Source organism: Oncorhynchus gorbuscha, linkage group LG16 (assembly GCF_021184085.1).
Source record: "Oncorhynchus gorbuscha isolate QuinsamMale2020 ecotype Even-year linkage group LG16, OgorEven_v1.0, whole genome shotgun sequence".
Classification (NCBI taxonomy): Eukaryota; Metazoa; Chordata; class Actinopteri; order Salmoniformes; family Salmonidae; genus Oncorhynchus; species Oncorhynchus gorbuscha.
This window is the reverse complement of record NC_060188.1, coordinates 12,755,390-12,773,174: the sequence shown is the minus strand read 5'-3', so window position 1 is coordinate 12,773,174 and position 17,785 is coordinate 12,755,390. Positions and strand designations below refer to the sequence as shown.

Below are 17,785 nucleotides of genomic sequence, written 5' to 3'. Positions count from 1 at the left end.
CTGTGTGTAGGTGAAGCTGATGGTGCATGGTGTGGATTAGTACCATTTACTAGCAATGATATCACTGAGTTGATGTACATGTAGGTGTCAGCAGGTGTTAGCATTGATATCACTGATTTGATGTACATGTAGGTGTCAGCAGGTACTAGCATTGATATCACTGATTTGATGTACATGTAGGTGTCAGCAGGTACTAGCATTGATATCACTGAGTTGATGTACATGTAGGTGTCAGCAGGTACTAGCATTGATATCACTGATTTGATGTACATGTAGGTGTCAGCAGGTACTAGCATTGATATCACTGAGTTGATGTACATGTAGGTGTCAGCAGGTACTAGCATTGATATCACTGATTTGATGTACATGTAGGTGTCAGCAGGTACTAGCATTGATATCACTGATTTGATGTACATGTAGGTGTCAGCAGGTACTAGCATTGATACTAAGGGCTGTAGGATCATTCAGTGGTTGGTGAAACACCTCAAAGGATCCAGTCTCTTAGCACACTCAGATCGTCTCTCCCTCTCTGCTGCCTGCTTCTCTGCTCTGCTTGTCCTCATTATGGAAAAGCTGTTCCACTTGGCATCACATTTAACCCCTCACATTCCACTGAGACAAGCAAAGTGGGTCACAGGATCTGAAGCACTAAACATGCCAATGGGAAGTACATGCTGCTGCATTTAAAGAGGCTAGAAACAAGACTGAAAACTGAGTGATGGAGAAGATGGGGAAACAGACAGGAAGAGGCTTAGTGACAAGACGTAAATGACAGTGATATACTGTATGGATAGAGAGAAAGACATTACAGACTGAAGAGGGACACACATTCAGTCAAGAAAGGAATATAAAAGTTTGTGTAAATATGTTGAGTAAATAAGGAAGTAGTTGCCTGAAGGTAGCTTTCATTCAAACCTACAATCAAACCAGCATATTGGTATTTTCATAAACTACAGTATAACAAGTATAACAAAATGGCTGAATGAACAAATAAGTCAAAATAGAGTTTACAGCATTTTCTGTGGACGACAATGATGGTTGCAACCAAACAAATTCAGTCAAATAATATAATTACTGTATTTAATTAAGCAAAATGATTAACTAGCTAGGCACTGTAAGCTAACATTACAAGTTCAACATAGCATGCTTCAGACAATCCACAAATCTATAAATGAATCATGGTTCATAGTACAGTTTTATGCCACACGACACAAGGGGTTTGTTGAACCAATAAATACGTGTCATACCACGAATAACTTGTGAAGACACATCCAAAGATTAATTCAAAAAAAGAATGCATTTTCCTTTAATGATTTACATTTGACAATTCTACAGCAGACCATTAGAATGTTTACCTCTTCAGAAGGCTGATGATATATCACCATCTGAATCAACTCTAAATCTTGGTCCAGGGGAAATGTTGGGGAACCATAAATGAAATGTTAGATTTAAAAAAAAGTAAATAAACAATATGTTCTATCATGTAATATAAACAAATCTTTCATATCTGGAACAATCAATATTATATGTAAAATATTAAATTACAATAAAGCACCATTTTCAATAATAATAATAATAATAATAATAATAATACAGACAGACATGACTGCTTCATGGTTCTACATAAGATGATGTAGTACCTCTGTTGGATTGCTACTGGAACGATGTCTAGATGACGAAAGTGGAATAATGCTCAAATGACATTACAAATGTGTAAGAGCAACGTCCATTTCAAAAATGTGAATCTCATTCATGGATGTAAAAATAATACATGCAACCACGTGGCTGACTACACATTTCTCGGATAACATTTCATTGCGATCACCATCTACACAACTAGCCTAACCAGTGTGATCCAATTAAGTAATGAGCGAGACAAGACTAAAAGCAAGATTATCAAGTAACAAGTCACTGTCCTTGTTCTAACTCACAACAGATTGCTTTGAAGTTGCTTCATAATAATGCCATAAGCACCAAGTATTCTCAGTGTGGATACAAAGGGGAAAGAAGGAAGGGAGGGAACACAAAATGTACCCACTTAGTCCAAGTTGCCCCACTAATACAGTATCATCTACCCCTTGACCTACACCAGACCAAAGAAAAAACCTCATTCTGCAGAAAACATTGCAGTCAGTCTCCCACCCACCCGGTCTCCCTCCCTTGTATACTGTGGGTGCTCTGGACAGCGTCTGCAGAGCTGCAGTTCATGTCATGCACGCCACCCCTCAGTGGAGTTGTCCTGGAATTTACAGGCCTGGAAGTCATTCTACAGTACACACACTGTTGATGCACTGTGCATTTATTAATGCACCATTGACTAATCTTCACTCAAATTGGCAAGGCAGTGCACAAACATACCATGTACAGAAAAGCATGGTACCTAAAATTCCTCCTCACTCCCACACACACTTGCAAGTCTATGTACTTAGAGAAACAGAGAACAGATCCAATAAAACTGTACATTTTAGAGCTCGTAGACAGTACTTAAACCGACTGGAATCAAAGCCCTACTGCCCAAAATCACAGAAACATGATAGAGACACACTTGTTTTAAAACTTAAAAACACATTTTTATGTCAAAGTAATCATGTTGTAGAATGTGCAAACAGTTTGTGTAGGCCTATCTTCCTGACATGTCAACTTCAGAGAACAACCCATTCAACTATGTTACAGTACAATAAGAAGGCCTCCACATACTACTAACTAGAGGGTTCAATGTGCCCACCTTGAGGCTAACCTCTGCTATGACAGATTATGAAAGGACGTCATGCCAAAAAAGCATTGTGGAGATCTATTCACTACATATTTTCCTCTTGCAAATCACTGAACTGACACATAAGATGGTTGCATTCACAAAATAAATAGAAGTAAAACTGTTAAGCATAAGCATTACTCGATCCACACAGATGTCAATAAAACCTCTGAGACATTCATATCATAACAGTATCCAAGAGAGGGATTAGAACAAACACCAGTAACCATAAAACAAACATAATGATAGGTAGACTGTGTAAATTGCTGTATAAAAAAAACATCAGGGCAGAGATATGCTCCTCATGAACAATTCTGTACAATAATGTTGATATATTACAAGCTGCATCAAAGTCAGATGAGAAGAACAGGTATAAATCAGTCTGTATACTGGAGGTCCAGATCCACTAGCCCATCAGTAACCACTAGCCTCAGTCTTTTGGGCTTACGGTCTGTGACCGGGGTACTCAAGGAATGGGATGATGTGGGAGCATGGTGGGATGTTGGTGGGTGGTCTATGGGCTGGCACTGCTGTTGCGTGTCCCTCTTGCAGTGGTCATCCTGGCCTTTAAGCCCTGAAAAGCCCCCCACAGAGAAAGATGGTGAGTGTGAGAGTTGGGGTCCACATGGCTCCAGAACCAGCCTCCCCTGGGTGCCCGAAGGCTCCATGAGGCAGCGGTATGTATAGTTGGTGGGCGGTGACCCTGGGTAATCTCCCAGGCCCATGGTGACTGAGTGGTCACCAGTAAAGTTGACCACATAAGGTGGACCTTGGTGACCATAAGAGTAGGAGAAGGAGGAGGAGGGGGGCTGCTGTTTGTTTGCTGGTGTCTGTGATCCAGAGGGAGAGCTATGTGCTACCTGGGGGCTATTGTGCTGAGACATAGAGGGAGAGAGCGAGGTGGAAAAGGTCAAGTCTGAGGAATCGTAACACAGTTTGTCAGGTGACGCCGATGTGGCATAGGAAGAGTGAGGGTTCTGGGAGTGCACAGCACCACAGGGCTTGTCCTGATTCAAACGTTTGCCATGAGAACCATAACTCTGAGGTGCTTGGCTGGGGAAAAAGAAAGGCCTTGGGAGAGTGGAGAAATTTTTGCTGCCAAAGCTGGTTTCAGTGTATTGAGGTTTGTCAGAGGGAGGCTTCTCCAAAGCTGTCGTTGTACTTTTACTGGATGTCTGGAAATAATCTGGATGGACTTTGTCATTGAGAAGATTTGACTTGATGGGGTAGTTTGATGCATTGAGACGAACTGGATCTTTTCCTGAAATGATGCTATAACTGGGCATGCTACCTTTATGGCCGCCAGTGCTAAAACCTGAACATTTGTTACTCTGGTGGACCTTGTCAGTGTCACTGTACCTAGATTTGGCAATATGAGGTTTGGCCGCAATTTTAGGGTTGCCAGCGACAATATTAACTTTAGAAGGGGCACTATTCAAATTCTGACTTGGTTTCCCTCCTTGAAACTTAAGCACACTCTGGATCACACTGGAGCTTTTGTCATACGTGTTGCGAAAAGCATCTCCTACATTAGGATTTAATTGTGAGCCAAACTTGTTAGAAACAACTTGAGGTGAATGGACAGACTTGACCGAGTAATTCTGGGGCCCAGTTTTGAAGGAACTTGGCACTGGCTGAGAGGTGGAAAATGATTGAGATTTGTTGGAAGAACTCATCAGGTGGAAGGGACCCGGAATTTTGACTTGAGGCTGAACCTTAGAAAAATTGGAATGAGCAGAACTAGCCTTAGTACCATTGGTGCTCTGATTGAGAACATTGACTGGTGTATTGTGGGAATGGGAACCGATGGATGGAGTATTTGTATTAAACATGAATGATTCTTTCTGAGAGTAGTGGGTTTTGGCTGCTGAAGATAAGGCCTGTGTCTTAGAATCTTCTTTTGACAATTTCATCCCAGGATTTTTCATCAAAAAACGATCCATGAAAGTCCCCTCAGCGCTGCTCAGGGGTGTAAAACAAAAATTTGCATTGAGCTGTCCTCTGTCTTTGGAAGTATCCTTAACTCCACAATCCAGAGACTCATTTTTGGAGCACACAAGACCATTAAGAAATTGCTGATCCTCTGCATTGAAGATACTTCCTGGGCTTGGAGGGCCAAGGTATGGGGTTTCTGGATTCCAAGCATCCGAGGGGCTATGAGAGAGGGGACTACTAAAGGGCCCGCTGGGTGGATCCATTGGACAGAGGTCTATTGGGGAGGTTTGGAGGATGTTCTGTGGATGATAGAACCCTTCAAGATTGAGACACTGGAAGTCGAGGAGATCTTCACAGCAATTAGCAAAGCTGGATTCTGTGGAAAGCATCCTTTCTGGAAAACTGAACGGTGGAGACTGAGACTGGGATGGAATCTTTGAGGTGGAAGCAGTGTAATCAGAAGGTATGTTTTTTTCTAAGGATTGTGACTGACATAACCCTTCTGAGAGTTTAGAAAGACTATTGTCTATCTGTAGCAGGTTATGACTAAGACAAGAAGTTCCCATCTCTCCAGTTGCAACCTTACGAGCATTCTCGGTTTTCTGCCTTTCTTTCCGTCCCCTTCCCCTTCCCCTTCCTCCCCTATTAGTGATTTTTGGCATGGCCCTATCATTCATTGTTTCAGGACCATATGCCATCACATCAGAACCCAAAGGTTGGGGTGAGTTAAGGGTCAAGGGTGAGAGAGATAAAGTGAGGGGGGGAGGTTCTTTTTTCAGAAGAACAGCAGTGGAATCTTTTAAAGTGTTGCACTTGATTGCACTGTTGAGTTTCTGGCAGGTGGGAGGTTGAGAAGGGCACTCTTCTTTTGGCTTAACGCATGTCATTTCCTTCTCTTTTTCAGACTCTGCTTCAATCTGCTCCAACACCTGGCTGTCCACCTCCCATACACCCTGTATTTTTCTCCGCAGTTTGATCCGTGGTAAGGGTTGGTCTTCATCCTTTACTTTGTGTTCATGCAGTGCCCCACTGTCAACCAAAGTACTCTCTACTCCAATACAAGTATCCTTCACTTGTTCTCTGTCTTCAGCCAAGGATGGAATATCTTTCTCTTTTTCACAGATTCTAACAGGACTTGATGTGACTTGATAGTCACATTGCAGTCCCCCCACTCCGACAGACATACCCTCACTAGAAATTGTATGGCCCTTTTCTCCTGGCAGTTGCTTTACTCCATAAATAACCTCGTCTAGCACCTCATTTATCTCTACCTCGCTGAGCTCCCCCTGTTCCTTTTTTTTCTCTTTTGAGTCTACAGCTACAACCTCACTCTGCCTGTTCATCAAAATGGGACCTCTATCTTTCAAACTCCCCAATCTGTCTCGTCTAACTTTACGTCTCTTCCAAAATCGTACGTCATGAGTCTCCTTCCCATCTGCCTGGGCACCCTTCTCCATTTCTAAGTTTAAGATTGACACAGAATCTAAAATGGCCCTATAAGGCTCCAATTGTTGTGAATCAATAGACTTTTCAGCTTCAATAATCAAATCCTCTCCTCCTGCAGGTCTGTCCAACTCCCACACTTTGCCCCTCTTTCTCTTAAAACGAATTTTGAAGTTGAGGCTCTGCCCTTTCCCATTCTCTTCCTTGCATGTTTGTGAGGTGAGTGAATTCAGTAACTGTGATTCTGGCTTCTTCCCTCCTTCATTTACATGTTCTTTTTTAGAATCCAGTGAGATTTCACCATGTCCTGCTTTGTGTTTGTCCTCATCAGATTCATTCTCCAGTACCTCTGAGTCTCGGGTCCCTCTTTTATACTTTCCTGCACTCCTCCGTGGCCGGTCTTGTTCCAGTTGATTGACTCTGGGACGCAGCATTCTGGGCGTTGCATTTTGTTTTGCTGTCCTCTTGAAGGTCTGTGTCCGAGATTGGACCCCAAACTCTGAAACGGTAGACTTAGGGTCCCTATTAGACCGCAACCCACCTCTACCGCTGTCCTCCAACACTTTGATAGCTTTAGTTTCTCTTCCTGAACACAGAGTAAGATTCTGCCTCAGCTCTGTGGAGGGTTTGAGGTCCTTGGAGGATGGCTCTGACACAGGAGAGTTGATGCTCTGCTCAGAGTCAGTCTCCACCGAATTACGGAACATCCGTTTCTTCAGAGGAATGTTGGCCTGGGTGTGTGTCTGAAGATATTCTGAAGAAGGAGGGGGAGACTTGGAAAGCCTATCTTTCGCTGGGATTAAATCATCATTACTTTGTGGAGAGTGAATATGCAAGTCTTGACCTGGACCCTCAAGTTTCATCTTATTAGCCCTTCCTTTCCCCCGTTTGGAAGTTATCCCACTTTGTGTTGTTGCATGAGGCAAACTATTTGTCTGTGCATCAGATAATATTTGTTCCCTAACCTCTTTCCCTCCATCCTTATTTGCCTCTCTGCCATCTTCCATTTGCTTGTGATTGGAGGAAATTAGATCTTTCTTTCCTGTGTTCCCACTTCCTGAGCCCCCAGCCTTCTGATCCCACTCTTTTCTTAGAATATCAGAAAGCAGAACCCTCACCTGTTTGATGACAACACCCTTCTTGTCCATAGTTATACTACTCCCCATTTCAGACACCCTCTCATTCTTATCTCCATCCTTTCTGACAATGCTGTCACAACTTTTGCTATTTTGTCCTCCTGCTTTTCCATTACTCTGTTCTGCTCCATCATTTCGCCCTCTAAGCACCCTCTTATCACAGCCAACAACTTGAGATTGTACACTTTTACTATTTAGTTTTGCCCCTCTATCAATGTCTTTTACACTCCCCCTATGCCCCTTCCCAGACACACTAACCTCCCCCCCCCCACCAGCAGCATCTATTTCAATGACCTTCTCACCTGCACCTTTCTCACCATGTAATAAATCAACCTTCACCACAGCAGTCTGTTCCCTTCCTACATCAACTTTGTTAATCTTAGCCTTGAAATACATTTCCCTCACCCCTTTCTTACCTTCAGCGTCTGACAACTCCCTGCCTGCTTCCTCCATGGACTTCTGCTGGGACCTGGACACTCTGGTGTCTGCCTCTCCTCCCTGTGTAGCTGATCTAGCCATCTGTTCTGCTTGCACTGGTACGCTGCTCTCTCTTCTCACAATGCCCTTTCCCTCCAATCCTGGACAGGCCCTTTCTTCTGCTACACTTCCCGGCACAGACACTCTTATCAAGCTAACTGTGACTTGCTTCAGTCCTGACATTACCGGAACATGGTCAAGTGAGGGGGAAGAGAGGGAAATGGTGCTAGGGGTGGTAGTGACAAGGGGAGTACTAATGGGTTTCTGGTGATTCCCAGGCTTCTTGGCTTTGTCCAAAGCACTTTGGCAAACTTCAACTCTTTTACCAGAGGATTTGCTCGCCACAAGTGTCCCATCAGTCCCCGATTCTCCAATGGTTTTAATTTCCACTTTCAGATCCACTGGTTTCTGATCTGCATCCTGAGCCTTGCTGCCTTTGGGCCCGCCTCCACCAGTGTATGTTCTGTTGCTGATGTATGCCACATCATTGTTGTTACCGCTGGTGTTATTTTCGATGGTTATGCAATTGGTTCCATGAATATCTTTTCCACTACAGCTATCCATGTGTTTCTGAGGACTTGCGCTGTTGCTTTTTCTGCAAATGGGTTTGGCGAGTTTAATGCGCTTGCAAATTATTTTGTTGTTCTTCTTGGCTCTGGAAACAGACTGGCGTGTGTGACAGTTTCTGATCATGCTCCTTGTTCTGGAAGAGATCCTTGTCTGGACAGATACTTTTTCCACCACTCGAAGGGGCTTTCCACCCAGTATCTGTCCACAAACTACTGGTCCAGCATTCTGTTGAGAAGACAAGGAAGGGTGAAGAGTGAAAGGCTTCAGGTTTAACTCACAAGTATTGCTGCTCTTCTCTATTTTGTCATTCTCTTTGGTTGTACAGCAGAGAGCAGCTTGTTCCTTCCTCCACTTGTCTTTTGTCTCCACATGTTCAAGCTGGTGCAGTAAGGCCCTCTCTTTGCTGGTGGGGTCCTTGCAGCTCAACAAGAAGTTGAACGTGTGGCGCCGTACTCGGACCCGAAGGTCCCTCAACACCACCTCTGATAGGGATGGCATTATCAGCTGTTGCTGCTTCATTCCTGATATCCTCCTTTGCCCCTCCTGTTTCAACCTTTTGGTCTTCCTGCTCATCATCAGAGCATTTCTCTTCATCTGCTGGGTAAATGAATTCCTTGAAGGGATAGCTGAGACAGGAAGACAAAGAACTAAGAAATTCAGGCAAAACCAATAGCATTGCAAATAAATGCATACTGCACCTGACATTACATTCTAGTTGCATACTGTCACTAACTGTCTTATCTGCAATACATTTAGCAATAGACAGTTTATTGCTCAATGACCAATACGTAGTACCACTTGTATCTTCATAGAATGAGAATTTCGGGCATTGTTAAAAGACATGAACATCGTTAGCTTAATTTTTGAAACGAGAGACACAAACTTACCTGAATTTGAAAATGTAAATGTAGGCCGAAATGTAGGAGGACAGGGTGCTTTCCCTCTGTTAAGACGAAGGTCTGTGTCTCTGAGGCGGTACTTCTGGCCAGACAGGTCATTAGAGTCATCACAACCAGGCTGCCTCTCTCTGTGTCGGAAGTGACCCTCTCCTTTTCTAAATAATAAAGAAATAGTATAATGTTACACGTCATTATATAGTACCAGTCAAAAGTTTGGACACACATTCAAGGGTTTTTCTTTATTTTTACTATTTTCTACATTGTAAAATAATAGTGAAGACATCAAAACTATGAAATAACACATATGGAATCATATAGTAAGCCAGAAAAGTGTTAAACAAATCAAAATATATTTCATATTTGAGATTCTTCAAATAGCCATTCTTTGCCTTGATGACAGCTTTGCACACTCTTGGCATTCTCTCAAACAGCTTCATGAGGTAGTCACCTGGAATGCATTTCAATTAACAGGTGTGCCTTGTTAAAAGTTCATTTGTAGAATTTCTTTCCTTCTTAAGGCATTTGATCAGTTGTGTTGTGACAAGGTAGGGGTAGTATACAGAAGATAGACTTATTTGGTAAAAGATCAAATCCATATTATGGCAAGAACAGCTCTAATAAGCAAAGAGAAACGACAGTCCATCATTACTTTAGGACATGAAGGTCAGTCAATGCGGAAAATATCAAGATCTTTGAAAGTTTCCCCAAGTGCAGTCACAAAAACCATCAAGCGCTATGATGAAACTGTCTCTCATGAGGACCGACACAGGAATGGAAGACCCAGAGTTACCTCTGCTGCAGAGGATAAGTTTATTAGTTACCAGCCTCAGAAATTGCAGCCCAAATAAATGCTTCACTAAGGGTTCAAGTAACAGACACATCTCAACATCAACTGTTCAGAGGAGACTGTGTGAATCAGGTCTTCGTGGTCAAATTGCTACAAAGAAACAACGACTAAAAGACACCAATAAGAAGATGGGGCTTGCTTGGGCCAAGAAACAAAAGCAATGAACATTTGACCAGTCAAAATTTGTCCTTTGGTCTGGAGTCCAAATTTGAGATTTTTGGTTCCAACAACCGTGTCTTTGTGAGACGTTGTGTGGGTGAACGGATGATCTCCGCATGTGTATTTCCCACCGTAAAATCATGGAGGAGGAGGTGTTATTGTGCTTTGCTGGTGACACGGTCAGTGATTTATTTAGAATTCAAGGCACACTTAACCACCATGGCTACCACAGCATTCTGCAGTGATGCACCATCCCACCTGGTTTGGGCTTAGTGGGACTATCATTTGTTTTTCAACAGGACAATGACCCAACACACCTCCAGGCTATGTAAGGGCTATTTGACCAAGAAGGAGAGTGATGGAGTACTGCAGCAGATGACCTGGCCTCCACAAACCCCCGACTTCAACCTAATTGAGATTGTGAAGGAAAAGCAGCTAACAAGTGCGCAGCAAGACGGTTGGAAAAGCATTGGTTGGAAAAGCTGGTTGAGAGAATACCAAGAGTGTGCAAAGCTGTCTTCAAGGCAAAGAGTGGCTACTTTGAAGAATCGGAAATATATATTTTTTCATCTATTTAACAATGTACAATGTAGAAAATAGTATGTATGCATGTATGTATGTTAAGCTGGTCATTGAGACAATGAGCAGATATGTCTCAATCAGCTCACCTCTCACAGGTGCAGCATTCACACATTTCATTGTCTTCTCCAAAAAAGCTGTCGCCATAGTAACAGGTGATCTCCTCCCCAGGTGCGATGGGCCTCACCACTTTTACACAGCCTCCATTCTTATCACCAGGAACAAACTGGAGAGAAGGCAGAGGTGAGGGAAGAAACAAGGTGACATCACTAGCCCTGGGGATGTAACACTTCAAACAATAAAACCATAATAGTACAAACAAAAGACACAGACGAGGAGGATAATAACAATAATCATGTATAACAACAATTCTATAAAAAGGGAACAATGCTTAACAGGAACAAACACACAGAGTGATTAAAAATATAGAAGAGTAACATGACTAATAATATATAACATTGTTGATTACCTTACAGTTTGGTCTGCAGTCTTCACCCAGGAAACAGAAACAAACGTATGGTTACAATACAGATATAACAACTTAAAAACACTGGAAATTATGCCATGCGTCTGTATAATAAAAGTATTGACCATTAGCAAATCCTGTGAAGCTCTGCTGTAGGGGAGCACATTAAATAACAGGATTAGATTAGTGCATTTGATTTGATCACTCTAGATCTAATGTACGACTTGTTAGGATTGCCTAATTAAGAGAAATCCCATAAGCAGATGCTCTGTCTGTGTGTTCTGTGATAGTGTATGCACAGTGGATTTCTGTTTTAGTGTGTGTACAGTGCCTGTACAGTGTGGCAGGGTAGCCTAGTGGTTAAAGCGTTGGACTAGGAACCGAAAGGTTGCAAGTTCAAATCCCCGAGCTGACAAGGTACAAATCTGTCCTTCTGTCCCTGAACAGGCAGTTAACCCACTGTTCCTAGGCAGTCATTGAAAATAAGAATGTGTTCTTAACTGACTTGCCTGTTTAAATAAAGGTTAAAAAAAAAAAAATGTAAACTGGAGTTGAATCTTGAAAAACTCACCGTGGTTGATGAAAGCCGCAGGCCCAAGCCAGAGTTGTGCACAGCGCTTACGAGTAGAGTACATCACACTAAAGTCATTCACCCCTGCTCTCAGAACAGCACTGTCTGCTGGACTCAGCTCGGCTATACAACCCAACAGAACCTCCATCCGCTCACCTACAAACCTGCAGCATTCAGCGTCACAGTTAAACATGATATATAAAAACACAGACAAGATTTATTATTATTATTATTATTATTATATATATATATTATTTATCTAATCTGCAGAGTTACACGACTATTGAATGCAACTGTTAAAATAAGTTGATCCTTACCAGTGCTTGGTAGAGGTTATCTTTGCTCCGTTGGTTTCTGAAGAGTATCGGTCACATGACTCAATCTGGACACCACTATCCAACAGGAAGGCACAGAGGTAGCGATACACCTGAAGAAATAATAGCTGTCAAGACCATGCATATAGCCAAGCATGTTCATGCACACAATCATGAATACCCACAGAGTGAAAATAGGTCATATTAGCTAACTGCCCAAACTAATAAGAAAAAATGACAGAGGCAATAAAAGTAAATGAACAAATGAAATAAATTACACTGACCAAAGAAAGGAAGGGGCAATCAAAAACGTACTTCTAGTGCACACTGATATAACAGGGTTAACTGATCCTGCAAACACACACTTACATGCTGTTTCAGTAGTTCCAGACGGTGTGTTCCCAGTCCAGTGAAGTAGCCACAGGCCCAGTCTCCCACTGTGAGGGCCTCAAAGGTGGCCTGCAAGTCATGTGTGCGTTGGAAACGTAGCAGAGTCTCTTTGAGGTAGCCCCAACGACGGACCTCTGGGGGGGGACTGCAGGGCGACAAGAATTAGGTGTGTGCTGTTCTTCGCATTTGTGAATTAACTTTTCCACTTCTCTTTGAAGAACGCTGAAGTTGTGCCTTAACTGTCTGATGAAGACTGATTACTAGACGCATAGAGGAACCATCAAGACCAAGCACAAGAAAAATGGTACAATGCATACATCTATGCCAAAAGTGTGTCATTTCACACACTTTTGTCAAATATAATGTAATGGATAGGTGTAACGAGATTACCTGACGTTCATTTTATGGGTGCTGAACCCCAGCAAGGGGTCCAGCACCAAGCTGGTGGCCAGATCATCCGTCTCACACAGCTCCATCACACTCATTTTACTGCATCCTTCCATCGCCTCCCACCATCAGCATGCTGAAGGGACAGGGGTCGGGGTCAAGGGACAGGGCGATACGACTGACAACCACCCACAACTGAGTCAAGTTGCCCTCGTATCCCCATACAAGCTAACGTTAGCCTTTATGTACGGCTTCGATAAGCTAGTTCTAGCTCAAACATCAATAAGGTTATGTTAGAAACTAGCAAACTGACCAGCTAACTAGCCTTCTGATATTGATGTCTAAATTAGCATCATAGCTAGCAGCTAGCTACCGCAGGACAGCATTAAGCTGAAAGTCTAGCTAGTTAGCGTCTGACTCAGGCATAAGCAAACATGATAAATATAACTAGCTATATTGATTTATATAAGTTACTCTGCAGATATATTTACCATAACATTACCTGGGAGTATTTGATAACGAATGCCGTTAGCTAGATTGTATCCGTAGTGGTTGCTAGCTAGCCGCTAGCTGGCTATGTCAGATGTCGAGTCAGCTAACGTTACGTAGCTAGCTGATCCGCCGAAACACAGTAGTTTCCTGGGGTTGCCTCGTTGATTCAACGCTGCAAATGTAATCAAATGAGCTAATCAGCTCGTTTCCACAGCAAAACGACTGACCCGAGGGAAGGATTTTTTTGTTTGTTGAAATGTTTGTTATTCTCGTATCAGAAGTTGGGCGAACAACCACTGAGGTATGCGAGTAACACTGCTGCAGTGAAACCGAACTAGGGCCATATCCGTTGTTTTTCATTGGCTAGTGCCAAGGTCAATTTTACGCCAGTTACGAAATCTCTCACAGGCCATTTGTCAATAGGGAGAGGATGTACTTCAGTTCTAGTAATGCTGTTGGTTGTACCTGGTCATAGTAAGTTGGGTTTCAGTTGCTTGAATGGTCAGTCGTTATTTATAAATCAGTTTAACCTAACTTTCACGTTACACAAATTGATAACCTCTCAAATAACACTGTTACATCGACAGAATCCATGGCTAAAGGTCTCAGCCATCTACTACATTGGTGTAAGCAGTGGGATCATGTCAGTGGCCCTTCATGGTCATGGAAGTGTGCCCTTACACACACACGCATGCTGGGGTCTTGCACGGGACACCGAGGGGATAACGCATCAGTAGAAGCGTGTACCTACTCAGGCTTGAGATACAAATCATTGTCGATCGAGGCCATTCCAACTACACTGAAGTTTTGGGCCAGTTTCCAGACCTTGATTAAGCCTATACGCTTACGGCAGGGCTAAATACAAAGCGAATATTACGATGTTGGCCTAATAAAAATATTTACACAGGCAGACCAATTCTGCTCTCTTCCTACCAATTGGTCAGCTCTGAAATGTTATTGGGCAAACTACAATAGAACACTTAAATGTCTAGCACTAGATCGAAGAAGCCAGAAAACTGGAATCACTGAGGATTGATCAAAGACAGTGGATACCACCCCCCTATGAACAATATTAAAATGTATGGCACCACTGAATAAGGAAGACATGCAAAGGCCCCCTATACCAGCAAGGGCCTCATTTTGGCCCCAGGTGGTACCCACTACAATCAAACAGATCACACATTTACTTAGCCAGACATTTAACTTGCCAAGGAAATGTCACTGGAATTCACATTAGTGCTCACTAAAAAGCAAGGAGACAGTTTCACATGATTGAAGACAGCCAAAATTGGAGATGCAATTTATTACAATGCTCTGTAGTACAACAGGGATAATGTCATGTGCACAGGTAGAGGACATGGAGTGTCATGTGTCAAGTCCTCACTGACAGCAGCTTGTGTCACACGTCTTGCCCTCCTTGCACACACAACCAGAGGCGCACTTGCTGCATCCAGTCGGGCAGCAGGAACAACAACCTGGAGGAATGATAGAAGAGATTAGTACGGATTAATGACCCTGACTGGTTTTCCAACAAGACCTGTGGCTGCTATATAACAGGCCTGAAGGCATTTTATCTGGGCTAAAAGTTCAGCTGAATGTTAGACATGCCACTAGTGGCAGCATCCACAGTTTGACAGTGGATATTAATTTTTTTTTTATTATTTGGGCATTGCACTAAATGCTTACAATGTAAGAAAAGATATGCAACTAACTTCAGGTGAATGATTCCTTTAAAGCAGGTTTTCCAAACTTGGATCTTGGGCCCATGTTTAGATTATTGCCCAAGCACTACACAGCTGATTCAAATAATCAAAGTTGATTATTTGAGCGAAAAAAGTAAATCCAAGCGTGCACCCAAGGGGGGCCCCAGGACAGAGTTTGGGAACACATGCTTTTAAGGGACACTAGGGAAGTCAATTTCGATCTTAAGTCTCAATGGTGGGTTGCGCGTTGACACTGGGCGGATTTGATTATGCCGAGCAGCGGGGCACAGTTTATGGCTCTTGATGTGAACGGGCAAAGGCGGTGAGGGAGGAACCGGTTCGCAAATCGAACTGTCATTAATCTGCACCGCACCGAATTTGCAAACTAGTTGTGTTCATAGGGAAGGCAAGAGAGAGATATTACTAATGCACGTGAAGGCAATCCTACTCATTACTCCACGCGCATAATTACGTCACTTTGAGCCGACTTTGCCGTGGGCGTTCTCCGGGCACCTGGCTAACGAACGCAAAATCTTTCTCTCCGGGCCCCATTTTTTTCCGAATCCTTGGTCTGGGAGGTCCAGTCAGTCGAAGACGTGGATACCAATTGTTCACAACTAAACTGTAAAGTAAAAAATAAAATAAAAAAGCAATCTGCACTTATAGCCATTGACAAATTCGACATGTACCCATTGATTCGTTAATCATTTAACTTATAAGCATAATGCGCTTAGTTTAACTGTCGTACGCATATTCCATCAGAACACAATATAAAATGATTAAAATAGTGGAGTATAACTACATATTATTTAATGGATAGTCAGTCCTTACAACCCATAGCGCAGTCAAGGTGTACATTTCTCCAGCTCCATCAGTTAGCCTCGCTTTCCTTCGACGGATTACACTTGATCAAGTTTTATAAATCACACATTTAGCAGAAGTTACTCCGGGTGAAACAATTCTTGTTCCGAGCTCAAACGGATCAACACATACTTACTTTTCGTGGCACATCCGCAGTTTGTAGACTTGCAGAGTCCACCGCAACTGTAGCGTCCAGCTGTAAACAAAACAGGTCAACTACTAAATTAATAAGGGTCACCTGCATTGCAAATCTATATAAAAAGCCATTGTACCCGTTCAGGTCAATTCGGAATTTAGAGATCAATTCCATTAGGCAAACTTACTTTTTGAGCAATAACAAGGATCCATTTTCAGTTTGAATTATATCTTAGCTCAAACAATTCAACAAGGCTGACCTGACTCCGTTCCAGTTGCGCTTTGTCTGCTATTGATTTGATATTTGGTTCAGCTGTTTTATATGATCGGAATTGATAGGGCAATGTGCAAAATAGAAACGTACATTCATGCTCCGCCTATTTTCTCCCTATAATACAATTGTACTGTAAATTATTTCCTATAGATGAACTGCATACGTTGTTGTATACACTAGATGGCGCCCATTTAAATTTAATCTCAAACATACAATATGTATCACAATATGGGTAATTCAACATTAGTGGCCTATAGCGTCAATTTATTTTACATTATACACAAACCATGGCTCATTTAAAGTTCCATTATGGAATATTGGCCGTTTCTTGAGACAAAAATGGTCCACTATTATGGACAGTAATATTGTCCAGAAATGACTTCTTCAGAAGGGGGGTCCAACCTCCCCACACCCATGAACAAAAGGTTATGTTGCAATTCATGCATACAAACCTTACAAATAAATCTCCAAGACAAAAACAGACAAAGTACAAACTCACTATTTTTTATTTTCTACCCGGTAACAGAGACAGGATTTGTGATTGGTTGGAAAACAAATTACATAAAAATAAAACATTTTATTTTTATTTAACGTTTTTGATTCATTTATATTTGAGCTTTTCTAGCCTGGGGCGCGTTCAGCAGGACTTAACGTTTTGATACGTTTGGATAGAAATAGGCTATGTAGAACAAACGCCTCTGACATATAGAATACGAACGTATCAGCTCTATTCATGGCATTTCTATCTGCAACGTTCGACAACGTTTGGCAACTGAACGTGGCCTTGTATTGCCTCCAGCGACAGTGCATTAAGGAAAAACGTCCCTGATTGGTTAAAATAAAATAAAAACGTGTTACATTATCACAATATCTATATTGCCCTAGTCCTTGAAATAAAAGTTCAAAAGAAATAAGATTGATATCGATAGAGTAGATTGTTGGTGATGTCTTAATGATTTTAGCAAATTAATGATCTCACCAACATTACAAGCAGAACGTTTACCCTGCTATGAACAGAGTAGGGTCGGGTGAAATTGGAAGTATTATTCAGAACAGCAATACAAAGACCTGCAATGATCCCCAAAACAATGTATCTTCAAGTTGAGGCATTGCTCTACCCTACTGCCTAAAGCATGTAAGCAAAGCTGGTTTCCAAAATGCATATTTTCAAAAAATTGCAGATGATCAACATTACAGCTCTGAATCATTGTCTTAAAGCCTTGCCAGAAAACAAGCCATTGACAATTCCGACAACTTCAAACAAACTGTTTGATCAGCAAAAACGTTTTCCAACCCAAAATGTTCTCTAATATTACAGCTCTTTTAAAAACAATTGTATTACCTTTCCATGTAACATATTGTATATCAAGCATTCAATATCCTTATCTAACAGCA

At 42.1% G+C, this 17,785-nt stretch overlaps 1 protein-coding gene across 2 annotated transcripts; it reads right to left on the bottom strand.

Annotated features, from left to right (window-relative positions):
• Positions 1-1,456: 1,456 nt before the first annotated feature.
• Positions 1,457-13,735, bottom strand: LOC123999458. Of its 2 annotated transcripts, XM_046305281.1 has the most exons (10): positions 13,428-13,735; positions 12,929-13,061; positions 12,518-12,683; positions 12,152-12,261; positions 11,835-11,998; positions 11,267-11,286; positions 10,887-11,023; positions 9,201-9,367; positions 7,683-8,939; positions 1,457-3,326 (listed from the first exon to the last, which is right to left on the bottom strand). In XM_046305281.1, the coding sequence occupies exons 2-10, from the start codon at positions 13,039-13,041 to the stop codon at positions 3,130-3,132; spliced, it is 2,331 nt and encodes a 776-aa protein (XP_046161237.1). In that variant the 5' UTR covers positions 13,042-13,061; positions 13,428-13,735; the 3' UTR covers positions 1,457-3,129. The 2 variants fall into 2 exon arrangements, with proteins under 2 accessions (XP_046161237.1, XP_046161235.1); XM_046305279.1 differs by having other exon boundaries at positions 1,457-8,939.
• Between the last annotated feature and the right edge of the window lie 4,050 nt (positions 13,736-17,785).

Bases quoted from the DNA above. Each gene is read 5' to 3' on its own strand.
- LOC123999458 (XM_046305279.1), bottom strand. From the start codon at position 13,041: ATGGAAGGATGCAGTAAAATGAGTGTGATGGAGCTGTGTGAGACGGAT. The intron at 12,262-12,517 runs GTAAGTGTGTGT...TTATTTCTTCAG, and splicing joins TGGAACTACTGAAACAGCAT to GTGTATCGCTACCTCTGTGC. The intron at 11,287-11,834 runs GTGAGTTTTTCA...TCCTGGGTGAAG, and splicing joins TGCGGCTTTCATCAACCACG to ACTGCAGACCAAACTGTAAG.